We start from the raw sequence: 14,578 nt of genomic DNA on the forward strand, positions 1-14,578 counted from the left end.
CATCGTTTCCCTTCTGTCAAAACCTTGTGTACTGGGTCTTCCTCATGCTTAATATTATTACTACTAGTGGCAGCTCCTATTAGTTTGTCCACTATCGCTAAATTGAAACATCTTTGTAGTATTTCCCTTTCTGTATTTACCTCTGTTTCTGCGACCCTATACCAGATGTTGTCAGCATTATATATTTCCTCCTCTTCTTTCTTTTCCTCCTCCTCTTCACTACTCTGAATTACTTCAAATAACCTATCAATCACCCCTTCGACCCCAGCTATGTAATTGATTCCACAACTGTCAGACAGTTCCTCCTCTGTTTCACCGTGCAGATTTACCTCCATTTCCTGATTCAAAACCTCATTATTAATACTTATCTCCTCTACAGATGTGTTCTTATTACAGGTGTTACTACTACTGTGCTCCATTAACTCTGCATCGGTTAATTCTCTTGCCTCTTGCTGCTCCCAGTTATTCTCCCCTTCTTGCTTAGTGACTAAATTAATACTAGGTGGTTGTACTGGTGCCGTTCTTACAAATGGTTTCGCCAGCGGGTTCAACTGGTAATGTTGTTGTCTACGAGCGCCAGCCTTCTCGTAGACTCTTAGCAGTTTTCCTATCGAAGTACGTCACCGCTAACTGACGTCTTCCACCAGCTGGTGGCGACATCTTCTGGCAGCTGTCTACAGTCACCATACTGACACGATTATCATATGTCCGGCCTCTCCCTCGTGATCGACTTCGGTATCCGCTTCCTCTCTGTACGCTCATTCTGTTTATGTTTACCTCAGCTCAATTTTCATTCTGCCTAACAGGATGTCGATGCTCTCTCCTCATGCTGTCCTCCTCTTTTGGTACAGATTCTACGCATTCAAGATATTGCATGAATTTATCTACATTATCTCTAGGTGCAGATATAATCTTGTTCTTCCAATACCAAGGTAGCTTATTTTCTACCCCCATAACTATTTGTTCAGTTTCTACCTTAGTACTAAGATAGGATAGAGTAGTTACCCACCTCTGTATGAATCTTTTTATCCCTTCTTTCTTGGGGTCGTATTTTTCCCCAGACCAAAACTGATTTAGCACGTACATTTGTTTACACTTTCCCCAGTACTCTTCAAAGAAAGCTTGCTTAAATTCCTGTAACTTATTATATTTATCTGAGGCCAAGTTTCCCCAGATTCTTGCCTCTCCCATTAAGTTAGAAGTAATAAATTCGATCTTCTGCTTATCACTCCTCACTTTAGGCAAGATATCCTCAAAGTCATTCCAAAATTCATGTGGATGTACACTTTTATTGGATCAAACTTGAGAAACTGATGATGTGTGACATAAGCAATCTCAGTGGATTCTATTATTCCACTAGAAATAATGCTACCACTACTGTTAGTAACACACTGTTCTACTTTTGTTATTCGACAGTCATGCTCACACAGTTGCTCATTCACACTGTTATTTAATTGATTAAGATGGGTTTCCAAGCTTATGACTTTATTTATTACCTGCGCCCCAAGTTTTTCACACTTACCTTTACTTTCTTTCAATTTACATTCTAATGCTGTGTGATTTATTTCACCGTAGTTTTCCACCCCTTGGATATGTTCACGGGCCTTGACCATCTCTAATTTAATGTGCACTTTAAACTGTTGGTGGACATCAGTAACTTGTTCGATCTGTGTTGTTAATTCACTTTTTACTTTAACAATAGATAGTGTACATTCCTGTTTAACCTGATTGATTTCAATTTTTACATTATTGTTAACCACTGCCATGTCGAGCTTCCAAAATTCTCTTAGATCTGAATTTTTTGTTATCCAGTTTAGATTCTGTTTCAACATCCATATTACTCATTTTTGAATCCAACCCACTCATTTCTGTATCAATATCAGACCTCATTTTACTTATTTTAGATTCCATCTCATCACTTAATAACGTACCCATTTTTGTCATATTAGAATCTAACCCATTCATTTTTGCCAATAGATTCATTAACATTCCTGCGACACTATCTTTCGCCCCATCATTGACTGACACAACTTCCTGGTCAATATTAGCTTCGCAACAGGTAGGTCTAAAACACTGGGGTCCAATACATTCTGTTCCCCCTCTGATCCATAATTACCGTATAATGAATCTGACAAACTACTACTAAAATTTGGTTGTGATACCTCCAAACTAAAGCTCATGGAATCATTAACTTCTTCCCCTTTCTCTTTCCCCAAATCTACCTTCAGCTTGTCCTTTGCACTTGTATGCTTACTTTCAGCCATTTTATTCAGTTTCTGCGCACTCACACACAAAGTTTTAAAGAGCACACTACTTAAACTTTGTGCTTCTGATGTCTCCGACACAGCTAGCTGTAACTGCGGGTCCGACCACCATGCGCCGGGCCGTCGTACCTTGTTACGGGCCACCACTCTGGTCAGTGCTGCCAACTGCTTTCATTGCCGGTGTCGCATCGTCTCTCATAGCTTGTGGTCTGCATGAAGTAGCCGCTATCCGCCACTCCAGTCAGTGAGATATAACCGCAAATCCGGCCGCCAAGCACAGCAAACACAATCACAGTTCATGGGCTATCACTTTCTTTCTATCCACATAGCGATAGTTCACTCATAATATTTGTCCTTTCACAGTTCCTATTTATTTGCGAGCACTTTTTCACAGTCCAATTATCCCAACACTACTGCTCTTCTAGAAAGTTGCCTACCTCCGTGAACTTAACTAATGTTTTTCCCAGCTGATCCAGCACCAATTGCGACATCACGCTCTTTGGCACATCAACGGCGTTTCTGCAACATAAATTGTCCACCTACCTCGATACTGCTGCAGATATGCACACGTAACTCCTGACTGCAGCTACTTAAGAGATCTCAGAACGCAGTGTTGAAGAAACTGAGATTTCATAACTACATGACTGAGGGTGCTATAGGTACAAAAAGCTGAAAATAGTCTTGTGAACTCTAAAGAAAAAATTGGAAATGGGTTGCTGTTCAGATTTCTAAGTTCAAAGGTCCTTTTAAATGTGCATTAGGATTTTTTAAAATTGCTATTAAGCAAGATCATCAGCTCACATCTGTTCAAATCATTAAAGTTCCTGTTCACAGTCCTCGTCGCACTCAAACAGCCAGAACTTTTCCTATCCAATTCCGAAATCATTTATGAGAGTAACACAGTCAGTAAACTGCTATTTACTTTTGTGATCAGCATTCTGTGGTTGTTTTTAAATAAAGTTTTTGCTCGCCGTAAATACTCGGTAAAAAAAATTTACTTAGTACCGCCACACTTATAGTTCAAAGTTTACACACGCGATTTTCCCCAGAACAAAATATCTCTCGACTCTTAAAATTTCACAAATTGTTAATGGTAAACACCAGCTACCTTTATCACTGTACCAAAATGCGGAAGTCCCAATATCACTTTATTTTACACATAATGCATTCGGACACTTTCAGCATGACCGGCTCCTTCGAAAGCTAGTCCATCACTTCCTTCTTCACTCTGCCTCTCCAAGCACCTCTCTCTCATGCGTTAGGTGGCAAACCATCTCACTTCTTATTGGCTGTACTGAACTACAGCCAATCAGAACTGACTTTCAGGGCGCGGCTCACACCAAAATCTAGCAAGAACCAACCACTGCTCTCAGCTCATTGACGTCATTAATATAAGCAACTCAAAACTCTCTTGTTAAACAAATAAAATGAAATAAACTTTAAGCTGTTCTTTACATCTGGAATTTAACTATATAGTCGCGAACTTTCTGGCTGTCTCTTACATATTCAAACATGCTTGGACATCCGTCATCCACTGGTAGGGGAACCACTGGTGGGTTCATTCCCACAATACAAAGCTGGAACACTGGCAAGTTCCTATAGAGAATTACAAACTGAAAATTTAATATTGTCGAATGTCCCACATACGCTCACACAAGTACTCTATTTCACACTCACCCTAACACAAAACATAAATATCAACTTGAAATTCTTAAAGTTATTACTACAGCAAAATTACGAAAGGTTTTCTAAAATGAGAACTTCCCAAATTGAATCTAAACACTGAATGTGTTATCATATCTTTTCAAATAGTTGCAGTTTGTGAACTATTAACATATATATATTGATTTAGTTTCTTAAGTGTCAGATAATTACGTTTTTTACTGACTTTTCTTTTTTGGTAACTTCCAAATTATGACAGTTATTAACTTCAGATTTTGACAGATTGTTCCTTTACACAACATAAGGTTATGTACCTAAAATGAAATTCCTCAGGCTATTTCTGGATCAGTTATTAATTTTTATATTTCCAGAGAATATAACTACTCTGTAAGCACCTCTCTGCTACTTTCACATGCTGCAGTCACACCGTACGGTTATGATGCACGTCTGCAGGACACAGCTCGCCTGTTGCAGATCGTATAAGATTCTGACTGCTTACACTGGAGCCCACATAAATTTATACAAGAAAGCTTTAATAGACAAATTGGCAATTGCGCCCTAGCTGCGATGCCTCAATACTAATCCTAGAAGCATGGAAAATAATACTTACTGTGGCATACAGCACATGTAATGAATGCCAAATTTTTGCGTGCAAACATGGTTCTTTCGATGTTTCATTGCAAAACAAACCTGATCTACATTCATATGTGGTTCTCGATCTTCACACAACTTTGTGGCATACCACAAACATCTGCTGTTAGAATAAAATAATACCAGCAGTGAGATTTGCTCCAGAGACCTTGCACTTATGAAAGTATGCACTTACTTGCTCGGCTGTGAACTCCTTGAGCAGTAGCGATCATATAAAGCATACAAGCGTGCTTACAATTTCAAACTCTGTTTCATTGATATCGGTTGAGAGTTGTGTCTTCCTATTTACATACGTTGAAGTCCCAGTTGTGGCCTACACAACTTGTGAATATGAATCAAATCTCTGAAGGGAACTTCTTATGGTACCCTTGTTAGTGAATTTACTTAGGACCAGAATTTTCTCGGTTCCTCAATAAGATCTTTCATTAAGATATGCCAGTGGTATCTGCTGCACATCGCATCAAACTTTTACAGACGCATGAATTTCTACTGACTTTTCCTTGTCTTCATTTACATGTTATTTTTTGAACTTAGAGTGCAACAGTCTCAGCTTCCTCAGCAATTTCCAGATTTTCTATTAACCAATGGCAGGTCTTTTCCATCCTCAGTCCACTTAATGGGCACAGACTTCTCCAGGATGTGGTTTACAACCCATTTAAACTTTGTCAATAATTCTTCTACATCCATTGTACCGGAACTAAATCAACTCCTTTCATTTTTGAAGTGTGATGCAAACAACTGCTTATTTGCTTTTTATAAACAAAAATACTCTCCTAGCCTTCTTGGCACATTTATTGACTTCAGTAATCATTGTCCCTATGATATCATGATCACTAATCCTTGTCTCTATTATACTAACTAGCTGCGCAAGACACATTTTTGGAAAATGTGTTCAAAAGTACTGTCTGCACCAACTGCAATGAATTCACAGGTGCCCCAGTAATATTGCGGGATCTGGGTGTTTCCACACTACTCAGCATAGTCTTTCTTTCCGTGGTTCTAAAACTGTCACAGCAGAATCACACATTGAGATGGTTGAAAGGTATCCTTAAATGTAAGCTTGACTTTTTCGACTATCTTCTAAGATAAGTTAAAGGGTGAGTGTTGCCTCACGTGTTTGTAAATTTCTCCAGAACCCAAACTGAGCTTCCATCAGGCCAGCTACTACTGTTTGTTCTGCTCTTCTGTAGCAGAGATGGCATGTATGATAGAAGAACCAGTGTCACCCGGGCGACTGCTACGGTCGCAGGTTCGAATCCTGCCTCGGGCATGGATGTGTGTGATGTCCTTTGGTTAGTTAGGTTTAAGTAGTTCTAAGTTCTAGGGGACTGATGACCTCAGATGTTAAGTCCCATAGTGCTCAGAGCCATTTGAACCATTTTTGAACCAGTGTCACACTAAGTAGGGGAAAAGAAGGAAAAGGGTAATTATTTGTTAGTAGTGTATGGGATGATTTAAATGAAATGGAAAGATGTAATCATCTTTCACAACAAACATTTGATAAAAGGTGCATTTAAAAAAAAAACCTCGTTTACTTCTTTATAAGATCCCTTAAAATCTGTGCTTTTATCCATTCAGAAAGTTTCTTTGAAAATATATTTCTGTAATTAATTAAAATGTGTATTATTACATTTAAATATGGCGATGGAAAATCCAGAATTAAATATTGTTCAAGATGGCACCCAATCAAGGAATATTTGAGGGAATTGGTTTTAAAAATTTTATTTCAAAGGCCCCACTCAAGTCTATGGGTTTTTTCCTGAGTAACTTCTGCTATGCTTACGTTACTAAAGCTACCTACCTTTCAGAACTAAGGCAGTTCCGTCCAGTTAAAGGTGCTGTCAAGAGGTGATTTCAGCCCTCCACTGAAATTGCTGGCTAATTCACACCATTGGTGTAGCCAGTAGCGAACTTGGAGAGACAGGACACTTGTGTGGACACTTGGGGGTTCTGGAGAGCAGTACTTAGTTGCTTCTCTTTCTTGTGAACTAGACCGTGGCTATAGTCCATATGGTGAGAGAAGAGCTCTTACAGTTGAAGTGGCCTCGGCGTATGTGCTTCCCGCATCCATGATGTCCAATCAGATAGATATATATTGTTTATGTTACCATGGCAACGCCCTAGTGTTGCCTTAGTGCTAGACGACCCCTGCTGTTGGGCAGTGGTGCTGCATGCTTTGTTCAGGTTTGTGTGTGTACGTGAGCATCCCAATAATTCTGTGACTTTCTTGCCATGTTTGTGGGGAATGGCTTCCTTTAGTGCAGAGAAGAGGAGTTTTGGAAAAGGAGCTATGCTGAAATGTCAAGCATGTTTACTTTGAAAGGGAAAGGGACAGTGGTGGGCCTTTGCTTCCAGTGAGTAAAGTGATTGACAGAGTGGCAGAAGCATTGAACATCTACACAGCGACAATGAAGAGTCACAAATGATGATGAGGTTGCCAGTTCAGCTGGGAGCCCTGTTATTGTGCACATGGAAAGTCAAGAAAGAGATCGTGTCATGTGATTGAAACAGGCAATTTTGACAAAAGTGCTATCAGGCAGCATATATATGCGTACTACAGCAGGAAAGAGTACCCAACATTTAAGAACGTTGAAGGCATCACTGTCAGGTAGTGGTTTGTTTACTGACAGAGTGACAAGTCTCTCCAGTCTATTAAATTTTGGGCATGCAGCCATGCGAATAAAATTTCTTCCGCTGATCTTATGGCTGTGTATTGTCCGGCCATTCTCAGAGTAAGTTGCAAGACTTGCGACTTACTCTGGGGATGGCTGGACGATACCAAGAAATTTTATTTGCGCAGCTGCACGCCTGAAATTTAGTGGACTACTCATTATGCCACGAAAAGTTGAAAATGCACAAGAAGTCTCTCTGGTGTTTTCTTTTTAAAATTGGCTTCTGGTGGAAAAAGTTTTCAGGAAGAAAGGTACTAATGGAACATGAGACATTGTAACATGGAGGTGTCATTTCCTGTGGGAGTTGCTAGCAATGAATCCAGAGAATGTAATATGGATTGATGAAACGTAAGTCAATGTCCATCATACTTGATCAATCACGTGGGCAGGTGGCACATACCATTGAACTAAGAGTGTGCTAACTGGTAAGGGAGGGTGACTAATTGTAATTTGTGTTGGCTCTATCAATGCTTTTTTGCCTAGTGCTATGATGATATTTCAGTAATTTAAAAAAAAAAAACACACACACACACACACACACACACACAGTTAGTTTCAATTACCATGGGGAAATGAATGCAGATACATTTCAAGACTGGTTCATTACTCATTTGCTACCAATGTCACTTCTGGTAATGTTTTTGTAATGGACAACATATTGTACCATTCTATGCAATTAAATAAGGCACCAAAGACTGCAGCAGGGAGACATGAAATAGTCATCTTGTTGAAAGATAGTAAAATAGGCCTTGAACAGAATATGCGAAAAGTGGAACTTCTGGAATTAGTGAAATGATAAAAGCCACAAAAGGCCCAGTATGCAATTGATACAGTAGTAGAGAGCCACAGTCACAAAGTTATACATCTTCCATTGTACCACTGCCATTGCAGCACCATCAAATTTCTCTGGGCTCAAATAAAAGCAGATGTCTCAGTGTGAAATAATATCTTTATATTGAGAGACAGAGTGAGCCTCATAAATGAGCATGTCACACAAACAATGCCCAGAAACTGGAAGATCTTCATGAACCATGTGTGGAAAGAGATTACAAGGTTGAACATAAAAGAAGGCGTAAGAGAAGAATTCATACAAAATATTGTAATTTCATCAGACGATGAGTACAGCAGCAGCGAAGATACCAAAGCCTGTGTGACCTTGACGAGAGATGATCAATCAGATGATCATGATCTTGTGGTTACTGTTCTCTTGCACAAAAAATAAAGGTAACATCTTCGTTTGATATCTTACATGTAACATTTGTGCATTTTGCTGTACTTTGTTAATGTCAAAAATCTATTTGTGCGTTTTTTTTTTACACTGGTAACACACGAGAAAAAACATTTGACCAAGGAACACATCACTCAGTAGAATGCTGCAATGAATCATGCGACATTGTTCAGCTCTATAGCCCTGGCTGCTGCGGGACGCAAAGGGTGGTACGGGAAGGTCAGTCACCACGCTCCTTGAACTGCCAGTTGCTGGCCCACTGCACTTCACGTGTCAAATATTGACAACTGTGCTGTCAGTTGTCAGTGCTCTTCACTCACCTTATGGAGCATAAAACAGACATTTTTCTTGGGACTCTGTGCCTCTGGCTCTGCGTTCCATTACCGGCCACCAACAGAACTTAACATGAACTGCTTCCTTTCCTTTTGCCCACTACTTTAGCTTGTTCAACCTCCTAGACTGGCCTGCACCTGGTAACTTCCTACACTAAGCATGTCTCATGTACTCTGTATACAGAAATATATGCCTTTTAGTTGGCCTAATTTCATGTTCTCATTTGACGATAGCCCTGGATACCCACTCCCAAGTCCTGACTGCTCGGCCACCTGTACAATATTGCATTTAATTTTCTGGCATTGCTCTGTTTGTTCAATTAATGTAGGAAATATGTACATACACTTACATTTTTCTTATTCTTTTTTTACAGACTGCTGTTGAATCAGCAATAAACATGAACGAGCAAGCTATTGTAGTTGATGTCCTTGATGCGCTTTGTTCCAGGCAGTGAGTAACATAATATTTAATATCTTTTATTTTACTGAGGAATGGAGTTAATGAATTGACTTTCATATGACACTAATTGACGTAATGCCTGCATTTATGTAGTATATTTTTTACTACAGCGTATATGCAAAAAGACTGAAATGCTCTGAAATGCTGCCTGGGTGGCCAGCACTGCAGAGAAGAGTAACAGAAACAATTCCCTTAAATAGTAACAGACCACATCACATAGTACACACTGTATTTGTTGTCATTAAGAGATGGAGGCATCAGGATAAAATATCACACTTAATAGTTGACCAAGGTATGAAGCTCTCAAGCTCAAGGCAGTTGATTCTATGATGACAGAATTACACAACTTACTCAACTACAGTAAAAGACTCATCAGTTACAGACACCTCATAGACACAGACATCAGTGAATTAAAATAGTGGGAGGTTGCTGGAGTGATTGAAGTGAATAATATAATGAATAAGTGGTAAATTTGGAAAGACTACAAATTTCAGATTCACCTTCAATACACCCATTTCCTAGTCTTTCCAGAAGTGGAAAAATCCAAGAAATAAAGATAACTCAGGGTATGTTACACATAAGGCAACACTACTCCCTACACACATAAAATCATGTGCCACATTAATCAAACGGTCTATTCCAGAGACTGAAGTGGTCTCACAGACTGATACAACTACCATCATAAGCACCTACACCTGTCAGTACAACTTTGGAGCTGTTACCCTCAATAGCACATCAGTTGAAGTATGACCAGAAAGGGCAGCAGCAGAGAAACTGATTTTATACTAAAATCCCTAAAAAGTTAACACCTAGTAAGTGGCGACCACAAACTGAAAAGTCAGTACTGAAACAGCTGAAACACATCTTGTAATGGCTGATGACTTATCGAACTACTAATTTAATGATGAAATGGAGTTGAAAGTCTGTGCTAGTGAACTCACCCTACTTGACTCTTGACCTAATATCAGACAGTTGTTGAAGGGCCAGAGCTACCAATACACAAATCTCCAGAAGAAAAGCAGAAAGCCCATTCTATGAACTGATATCACATAAGGGGAATAAATAAATAACAAAAGGTGAAATCATGCCTGGCAGTCACAACCACCACTACAGAAATGTGAAAATATGAGTGATGATAATGCACCACCCACCCCGGTGGTGCAGGAATGTGATTGTAAAGCCCCCACAGTTTGTGACTCTATGGTACAGCTGCAGTGGAACTGTGGAACTACATATAGCTGAGTTCTGACAGACAGCCACAGTCTCTCTCTTGGTAGTCACTACAGTACAGTAAACAAATTTCCCATATGGTCATAAAGCTGTTGTCGGAAAATACAGTATATTACAAGAAATGTGTAAATATAGTGTGAGTTTCTGGAGTAGTCAGTACACTAGTACATTAAGATGTATTTAGTGAGGAAATGTGCCTAAATACCAACCTAGAAACAGTCATGGTATTAGTACTGATACCTACCAGGGTAACAGTTTGCTGTATTTACCTCCCACAAGACAGGAGGTTTCACATGATATGATCATTGTTTGAAGGCCGAGTTACCACCATCAATCATACTGTTAGGTGACTTCAACTCTCTCAACCAACCATGCCTGCATATATACTATAACAGAGGCAAACTAATTAAGCAGCCCATTCCTGATCTTGACCTCTGCCTCCTCAATGCTGGAAAATCAATCCATTCCAGTGCTGCACATGACACTTGCTGTTGCATCACGGTAACAGTTTACAACCTATTTCACACTACTTTCCTCAATTTGAATACACATGAGATGCTTTTGGCAGTGATCATTTTCCAGTCATCTTCTGCCTCCCAACTTTCTGATCAGTAAAGTGTCCGCAGTGCTAGATGCTCTGAAACGCGAACTGGTCATCCTTCAGCATCAAAGTAAATCTTGTTGCTGGTCATCAGACTGGAATTGATATCTAGATAAAGGCTGTCACTAAAACTATTTTACCTGCTGCAGAAGAGGCAATTTGACACACCTCGAGGACTGGATAGAATTCATAATCAATTATCAAACAAAAACAGAAAACCACACGTCTTCTAACCATATGTAGCTAGAGTAGCAGTATGCATCCCAGTGACAAGAAAGTACTACTGCTCCTATAATCCAGTGTAGAAAGGACCCACACTTCTCACATAGCTAGAGACAATCAGCTTGACAAACAGACTGTGCAAGCTATCGGAAACAAAGTAAACCAGTGACTTCTGTGGTGCCTGGTGATGCGGCTCTGCACATTTTGACCCACCACTGATCAACTGATGCCTCTAGATTCCTCAGTTTGAGACACAAACACCAACCCCTAACTGCTATGTTCTTTGAATTACGTGTAGCATAAAACACTGCCTGTTGACATTATCACCTTTTCACATTCCATGGGTGGTTTTTCCAAGGCAACCTCCATTAAGAACTTCCTGTCTCTACTATTTTTCCATATCCAGATTGGAGTGGCCCTCAGAAAGATATGGAGCACTCGGGGATGTGTCCAAGGTCTTGAGCTCTTCACTATGACGATCAGTGGGATTATATCTCTTGTGCACCCACTGACCTTATCACAGCTACATGAGAATTACTTCTGCCTCCACTGTTGTAAGTCAATGTACGTCACCAAATGTCAGCTACAGGAAGCCATCTGAAAGAGACAAACTGGATTTGGAAACATGAATTTCAGATCTCTCCATCAAAATCCTGTGTTGTGTAAGCTCACGAGAGGCAATCCTCACCCTAAGCTCATCTTTGGCAACCAATCAGTATTATTGTTTGAACGCTACCACATCCTAGGTCTTCTCTTTAATAACTAGCTGACATCGCTGCTGCATGATGAAACTCAACACACTCTTGTTCCCCAGTAGCACCAACTGCAGAGCTAACCAAATGGTTCTCCTGTTTTTGTAAGTTACTAATTCTGTTCCATTTGGACTATGGGTGCGTCCCACAAGGCTTTGCAGCTTCAAACAGAATTAAGTTTACTTGAAACTGTCCACCACAGTGGCATGAGGCTGGTGATGAGTTTTTCACATGAACATCATCAACAATATATTGGCAGAAGCTAGAGTCCCACCAATAGGAGTCTGAAGACAGCAATTACTTGTAAATTACTTGGTAACATTCCATTAGATGCCCACTGACCTGTGTTTCTCGGTACATTTTCACCATCAGTTTAATCTCTTTATGAAGTGACCCAGAGCAGGCAAGCCAGTGTAGGTATGACTGGAAGCTCTGAGAAATGAGCTCCAACTTCTTCTAGAGGATTGTATTGTTCACCTCCATGGGTAGTCACACACCCTGCAATGCATCTAACTTGTCAGTATCGCCTGTAGCTGATTGATTCTTGATGCATAGAAACAAATAACTGTACAGAACAAACATAAGGGGCTTCTTTTCATCCTGTGTAAATATTCCCCTTGTAGGAATCCATACACCACCTCTGCAGGCATACTGGTCACATTCTTTCTTCTGGTTTTTGACAAATTTGCATCCTGTGTTAGTGTGTACTGATGTGTCTCATGAATCATTAGCAAAAGTGACCTTTTTCAAACCTTTAGCCTCTTTAGGCATTGTTCTAACATCCATGCTAGTATTTATACATCTGGGGCTGTGGGTTTCATATACAGTAGCAAGGAGATGGTTACGGGTGATATGGCTGCGTCAGTTTGGTGAATGAGTTGCTGCCTTGTACCTGTCTACTGACTGTTATTACGATCTGCCGTAAACAACAGTGGTTCCTGTTGCCAAAATGTTGTTGCCCATGGTTGACTGTGGGGCAACAGTTTTCTGCAAATCATTGTAGTTGACACAGCAAAATGTAAAAATTGTGGTGCATCTGCGTTCTTTGAAATGGAGTGCCTCAAGTGCCAGGCCCCAATAAACTCACTGTGAAATGTCTTCAAGCATCAGTTGTGGCCCAAACAGGGTTCTGTGTAGTTGTGAGTGCATTATGGTGGTGCTGAGTGAATTTGAATCTGGGCAAATTGTTTGTGCTTGTATAGCAGGTGTTTCTGCAGTGAAGGGAGCCAAGTGCTTAGTGCTTCAAGTGGCACTGTATGAAAGATTTATACTGCATATGAGGAAAGAGGCAAAAAGTCATCCACAAACTTGAGATGCGCTCAAAAGTGTGTGTTCAGTGGTGATGACAGATATTAATTGAAAAGGATTTTGACAAAAAATAAGGTAACAACAGCTGGAAAAGTCCTTGCAGAACTGGATGACATACTTGCGAGCCCTGTCAGCAACAGAATAACACAAAGGGAGCTCCATAACCAGGGAATTGCAGGGCGAGCTAGAATACCAAAGCCCCTCATCAGTGATGCACACCCCTGTAAGAGAAAAACATGGTGTTGAAGGCGTAAAACCTGAGCTATGGAGCAATGGGAGAAAGTGATTTGGTTGGACGAGCTTTCGAACAAAGTCATTCTTCTGCAGTAGAAAAACACAGCACCCTGAGACAGTGGCCATGTGTGCGTGAGTTGCACTTGTGTGATCATGTCTGGTTTTCCACTGCAGAACAACAACTCTGCCTAAAATAGGTAATTTTAGTAGTCTTTTTCTTTGTACCTATCTGCAACTCAATACCTCCTCTGTATGGGGAGTAGCAATCTATCCTTTCCGTATTGTTGTCCAGATATTAGTCTTATATACAGGGCTCATAGATGTGTACACTGGGCATAGCAGGTATTTTCTGTCATCAAGTGCGCTAATACTTTGGATTTAAATCCAGTGGCAACAAACCCATGGGATCATTCAAAACCTGCAAAATTTGGGACTATCAAACAGTGGAAAATCCAGGCTGGAATAATGACAATATTATCAAAAGGATAGATTGCTACTCACCATGAAGTGGAGATGTTGAGTCGCAGATAGGCACAACAAAAAAGACTGCTAAACAAATAAGCTTTCAGTCAAAAGGCCTCCTTTTGCATTCACATGAACACAACTCACACACATGGTCACTTTCTGTGGCAGCCAGAGACAGTGGTCATATGTGTTTGAGTTGTGTTCATGTGAATGTGTCAGTGTATGCTGACTAATTCAAAAGGAGGCCTTTTGGCTGAAAGCTTATTTGTTGAGCTGTCTTTTTGTTGTGCCTGTCTGCGACTCAACATTTCCACTATATGGTGAGGAGCAATTTATCTTTTTCATAATATTTTCAAACATAAGACAAGTTAATTAATAAGTGGCTTCTAACAAGAGTATGTCACTGTATTCTTTTAAAACCTGTAGCAGATAGTCTGTTTAATCATTAACATATGATGTGTTTTTGTGGATTATAATGTGTATACTTGAAAGTATTC

At 40.0% G+C, this 14,578-nt stretch overlaps 1 protein-coding gene across 2 annotated transcripts in view; it reads left to right on the forward strand.

Annotated features, from left to right (window-relative positions):
- The window catches only part of LOC126458554 (katanin p80 WD40 repeat-containing subunit B1), a 147,068-nt gene that overhangs the window by 87,731 nt on the left and 44,759 nt on the right, over window positions 1-14,578 (forward strand). For both annotated transcript variants that reach the window (XM_050095675.1, XM_050095676.1), the window contains one exon: window positions 9,184-9,260. In XM_050095675.1, the coding sequence (XP_049951632.1) occupies window positions 9,184-9,260 (77 nt within the window). The remainder of the gene's footprint in view (window positions 1-9,183; window positions 9,261-14,578) is intronic.

The sequence above is a fragment of the Schistocerca serialis genome, chromosome 2 (genome assembly GCF_023864345.2).
Source record: "Schistocerca serialis cubense isolate TAMUIC-IGC-003099 chromosome 2, iqSchSeri2.2, whole genome shotgun sequence".
Classification (NCBI taxonomy): domain Eukaryota; kingdom Metazoa; phylum Arthropoda; class Insecta; order Orthoptera; family Acrididae; genus Schistocerca; species Schistocerca serialis.